Source organism: Oncorhynchus kisutch, unplaced genomic scaffold, assembly GCF_002021735.2.
Source record: "Oncorhynchus kisutch isolate 150728-3 unplaced genomic scaffold, Okis_V2 scaffold3571, whole genome shotgun sequence".
NCBI lineage: Eukaryota > Metazoa > Chordata > Actinopteri > Salmoniformes > Salmonidae > Oncorhynchus > Oncorhynchus kisutch.
Window position 1 is genome coordinate 284,001 of NW_022265516.1, and position 6,000 is coordinate 290,000.

General features: G+C 43.4%; 1 protein-coding gene across 3 annotated transcripts in view; it reads left to right on the plus strand.

Moving 5' to 3' along the window:
- LOC109887274 (lysine-specific demethylase RSBN1L) overlaps positions 1–6,000 on the plus strand; it is an 84,475-nt gene that overhangs the window by 51,240 nt on the left and 27,235 nt on the right. For all 3 annotated transcript variants that reach the window (XM_031820641.1, XM_031820643.1, XM_031820642.1), the window contains exons 4-5: positions 4,965–5,102; positions 5,457–5,599. In XM_031820641.1, the coding sequence (XP_031676501.1) occupies positions 4,965–5,102; positions 5,457–5,599 (281 nt within the window). The remainder of the gene's footprint in view (positions 1–4,964; positions 5,103–5,456; positions 5,600–6,000) is intronic.

The window sequence follows — 6,000 nt, forward strand, 5'->3', positions numbered from 1 at the left end:
CAGGAATTGCCCACTTCCAGCTCCACGCATCACAACCTGAAGCACAAGTGCAGCACGCATGATGTGTTTGGCATATGGCTGTCCCTTACTAAAAACAAAGATTTGTCGACCGAAAGTAGTGTGTTCTTTTGACCAATCGATTGGTTGAAATGGTTAAATGTGTATTTTTCCATATATAGAGACAGCCTATGCGTTTTAATAAATCATTGAGCTTGTCTGATGCTTTAAGCTTACGGTTTGATGCCTCAAGAGGGCGCCAGAGCTCTAGATAACCAGAAAGAAATAAACACTTAACCTGACCTAACTCCTCCCTCTCCTGCTGACTTTCTCAGATTCTGCCATTACTCTCCTGAAGTTGCCAGTAATTGGATACATGAGGAGTTGGCACCCTTTCTCATGTTGAATGCCAATCTATCTTATCAGTTCTTCCGATCTGCGTGTTCGTTATGGTTCAGATGCACATTTTCGTAAAAGTTTAATTGAATTTATAATAACGTCTTCATATCTCAATCATTGTCATGTGGTTAATCAACCTTCTATCCAAATCTAAATGAAAATGATACAAACCTAAAAAGTTAATTATATTGCCAACTATGTTAAAATAGCCTACATAAAGCCAACAAATAAAAACATTTTTTATTTTTATTATTTCACCTTTATTTAACCAGGTAGGCTAGTTGAGAACACCTTTATTTAACCAGGTAGGCTAGTTGAGAACACCTTTATTTAACCAGGTAGGCTAGTTGAGAACACCTTTATTTAACCAGGTAGGCTAGTTGAGAACACCTTTATTTAACCAGGTAGGCTAGTTGAGAACACCTTTATTTAACCAGGTAGGCTAGTTGAGAACACCTTTATTTAACCAGGTAGGCTAGTTGAGAACACCTTTATTTAACCAGGTAGGCTAGTTGAGAACACCTTTATTTAACCAGGTAGGCTAGTTGAGAACACCTTTATTTAACCAGGTAGGCTAGTTGAGAACACCTTTATTTAACCAGGTAGGCTAATTGAGAACACCTTTATTTAACCAGGTAGGCTAGTTGAGAACACCTTTATTTAACCAGGTAGGCTAGTTGAGAACACCTTTATTTAACCAGGTAGGCTAGTTGAGAACACCTTTATTTAACCAGGTAGGCTAGTTGAGAACACCTTTATTTAACCAGGTAGGCTAGTTGAGAACACCTTTATTTAACCAGGTAGGCTAGTTGAGAACACCTTTATTTAACCAGGTAGGCTAGTTGAGAACAAGTTCACATTTGCAACTGCGACCTGGCCAAGATAAAGCATAGCAGTGTGAACAGACAACACAGAGTTACACATGGAGTAAACAATTAACAAGTCAATAACACAGTAGAAAAAAAAGAGTCTATAAACATTGTGTGCAAAAGGCATGAGGAGGTAGGCGAATAATTACAATTTTGCAGATTAACACTGGAGTGATAAATGATCAGATGGTCATGTACAGGTAGAGATATTGGTGTGCAAAAGAGCAGAAAAGTAAGTAAATATAAACAGTATGGGGATGAGGTAGGTAAAATTGGGTGGGCTATTTACCGATAGACTATGTACAGCTGCAGCGATCGGTTAGCTGCTCAGCCTGCAGGTAGAAAATCTACTATAAATCACGTTGGCTACACATGTAGCCAATGAACTTGAAACATTGTATAAACTATTAGGTTGGATCCAGCACTAGTGGACTTGCAGCGTTGTGGACTTGCAGCGTTGGGCCCTCAGTTTCCCCAGCAGTGAGCTCAGGACAGACACAGCTGTAGGCTGTTTGCACATAAGAAGCCGTGCTTGACTTGGGCAGGAGCTCATCAGAGCTGAGTACCGCCACCTCACACTGCTGTTATTACTCTTATAGAATATTAACTCACAGGTATTGTGGAGCTCAAGCACCTAAATACAAACGGTACCAGAACCCAAAATGAGTTCCGGCGCCTAATTCAGTCCAAGTCCAGCACTGATAAGAAGTAATCAGGTAGGCCTATTTTATGACATTTCCACTGGATCAGAGCATGACATTTTTCACTTTCACGCTGAGTGGTTATCGAAAGGGAGAGGGCTTAACATATTTTTCAGGTAGCCTATAGGCCTAGTTATATTTCTGTGTGTCCTTACTCAACACTGACAGGAGCGCTCGAAACAAAAGACAATTGACAACTTGTAAATGGAATGAAATGAACCTGAACTTGTTTCTCACAAGTGGGGAATAGGTTGTGCACCTCTGCAAACAGGGTGTCCACTCCTACAATGAGAACGGGAAGACTGGAACCATATCGAATGCATTCAAATAATTACCATAAATGAAACGTGATATTTTTACCTTTTTTTCTCCCCAATTTTGAGGTATCAAATTGGTAGTAAGTCTTGTCTCAACGCTGCAACTCCCGTACGGCCTCGGGAGAGGCGACGGTCGAGAGCCAAGCGTCCTCCGAAACACGACCCCTCCAAGCCACTCTGCTTCTTGACACACAGCTCGCTTAACCCAGAAGCCAGCCGCACCAACGTGTCAGACGAAACACCGTATAACTGGCGACCGCGTTAGCGTGCCTGCGCCCGGCCCGCCACAAGGAATCGCTAGAGCGCGATGAGACAAGGACATCCCGGCCGGCCAAACCCTCCCCTAAACTGGACGAAGCTGGGCCAATTGTGCGTCGCCTCATGAGTCTCCTGGTCACGTCCTGCTGCAACACTGCCCGGGATCAAACCCGGATCTGTAGTGACTTAGACCACTCAGGAGGCAGTAGATAGAAATGATATGAATGAAGGGTAAATGTACTGCTGGTGATACACTGTACGTCATGGAGAAGGGATTTACACTAACAATCAAATGCTAACAAGTCACACAATGAAGTTGTTAGGAGAGAGATGCCTGGTCCATCAGACTGTATTGGCCATGCAGCATTTACAGTGATCTGGCCTCAGCACCAGTCAGACTTCTTGTGCATCACAGAGCAGTGCAGAGCTGTTGTCAAGGAAGTGAGTTTGTGTTTATACAGGATGTACCGCCCCCAACTACTGTCAATGTGGAGCTCTATAGAGCCCTCTGTATTGTTACAACGTTTGGGAGGGGCATGGTGATGTGGTACAGTGCTGGGTTTAACCTCTGCATGTACCGCCCCCAACTACTGTCAATGTGGAGCTCTATAGAGCCCTCTGTATTGTTACAACGTTTGGGAGGGGCATGGTGATGTGGTACAGTGCTGGATTTAACCTCTGCATGTCTCTGGAGGCTCTACAATTGCATCACACCCTGCATATGGAGCTTCCCACCACGTTTTCAGATCAAGCATAAATTGGCTTTTAGTCCAGGCCTCCTGCAATGGATTAGTTCACTGAAATGGGTGCATATGTATATGTTTTATAGATAAAGACAATCTTGGTCGACCAACAGCCTAACGACCAAACAATTGACCAGTCGACTAATTGGGGCCCTAGTTTGGTAATAGGATTGACTGTAATATGTCCCTGTACACTTTGTTCACACTGTGAAAAGACACAGACCTCTAGGAGAGGATCATGTTTAGAAACGGATCATCTATTAACTGTCTGAAGAAGATGTTCCTCTGACACTGTGAAAAGACACAGACCTCTAGGAGAGGATCATGTTTAGAAACGGATCATCTATTAACTGTCTGAAGAAGAAGATGTTCCTCTGACACTGTGAAAAGACACAGACCTCTAGGAGAGGATCATGTTTAGAAACGGATCATCTATTAACTGTCTGAAGAAGATGTTCCTCTGACACTGTGAAAAGACACAGACCTCTAGGAGAGGATCATGTTTAGAAACGGATCATCTATTAACTGTCTGAAGAAGATGTTCCTCTGACACTGTGAAAAGACACAGACCTCTAGGAGAGGATCATGTTTAGAAACGGATCATCTATTAACTGTCTGAAGAAGATGTTCCTCTGACACTGTGAAAAGACACAGACCTCTAGGAGAGGATCATGTTTAGAAACGGATCATCTATTAACTGTCTGAAGAAGAAGATGTTCCTCTGACACTATCTAACGTTCAGACAGATGGACTGCTCCAGGAGAAACTGGCCTTGTGATGAACTCTCTCTCTCTCTCTTTAGCCTGAGGACATTCTGTGGTGATAAGAATGGCTGGGCTGTAGTAGCTGTATTAGAGAGGGTTGTAAGTGAATCGGGAGGATGTTTGGGACATTGAGACTAGCAGGGATCTGCTCCTCCTCATGTGTAGTCTTATTACCATGTTAGAGAGGGAGGACTGTGACCCTAGGGCCTACGGTCCAGAGACAGACAGGAGGAGGGTTTGTGGTTCTCTGTGGCTCTGAAGCTGCTATAAAACCTCTTCTTTCCTTCCTTCCTTTCAGCAGATGTACTCAGATCTGTGGGAACAAAGTGAGACAGTGAAGGAGACCGGGATGCACTTCTAGCTATTCAACAGGGCTTGTTACTACTGGGTGACAGCTGTACTGTGTAAAACAGGTTAGCTAGCACTACCAGCTCTTTGAATGGCTGCTCTCTGTGTCTCAGAATAGGAATAGCTACAACTGTCGGATCTAGAAGCACAAGCATTTCACTACACTGCATTTCACTAGGGGTTGGACATCAGTCCTCAGGGGAACGAGTACTGTACATATTCAGTTCAACTGACTTGAACGTTTTTGTCTGGACCTCAACACTCCAGTGGACTGGTCTTACTGACTGGTCTTTCTGACTGGTCTTTCTGACGGTTTACTGACTGGTCTTACTGACTGGTCTTACTGACTGCCTACTGACTGGTATTCTGACGGTTTACTGACTGGTCTTACTGACTGGTCTTACTGACTGGTCTTACTGACGGTTTACTGACTGGTCTTACTGACTGGTCTTTCTGACTGGTCTTACTGACTGGTCTTACTGACTGGTCTTACTGACTGGTCTTCTGACTGGTCTTCTTACTGACTGGTTTTACTGACCGTTTTACTGTGCTCTACTATGTGTTCTAGGTAAAGAGAACGTACAGCCACGGGACGTACCGGGCAGGTGCCATGCGTCAGATCAGTCTGGTGGGGGCAGTGGACGAGGAGGTGGGGGATTACTTCCCAGAGTTCATCTCTATGCTGGAGGAGTCCCCCTTCCTAGAGGTGAGTAGCCCTGACACAGAATAATGATATAGATCCATCATTTTATAGATAATATCAATCTATAGGTAATACGTTGGATTTAGTCATTTTCGCCAAGTTTCAAAAATACTTTAGTTCGGGCCACATTGTTTAGGGAGAATTCAACTCATTGGATCTATAAACAAAGGAAAGTTGCCCTCTAGTGGTTGAGAAGGGTAATTATGGTTTTTCAACAACAACAAAAAGCCATTGGTTTTGATGGATGTCTGAAAGATGATACTTCCTCTTTTCTGTTCCAGTTTGTTTTCTCACACACCTCTATCTATCACTCTACTCCTCCCTCATTGTAACTCTGGTGTACCCTTCTCCCTCCAGCGGACGCTACCGTGGGGTACGTTCTCCAGTCTGAAGCTGAAGAGTCCAACAGAGAGTGATGACGGGCCCATCATGTGGGTACGACCTGGGGAACAGATGATCCCTGTTGCTGACATACCAAAGTCTCCCTACATAAGGAGAAGGTGAGGGCTCACTGTGTTCACAGGTAGTAGGTCCTACTTTCACACAGAGATGCGAATGTCTGTTGTTTTTACAGGATCCTGCTTCAAAAGGAACTACTCAGGGTCTTAAATGGGTACATTGTGTTCTATTCTCCTCATGTGTATTTCCATTCAACATCCTATTATCCCTAACCTCTAACCTCTAACCTCTAATTGTAACCCTAACTAACCCCTACATTTAAAATAGCCTTTAAAAAAAATATATATATATATATATATTTCACCTTCTATTTAACCAGGTAGGCCAGTTGAGAAGAAGTTCTCATTTACAACTGAGACCTGGCCAAGATAAAGCAAAGCAGTCCGACACAAACAACAACACACAGTTACACATGGAATAAACAAACATACAGTCAATAACA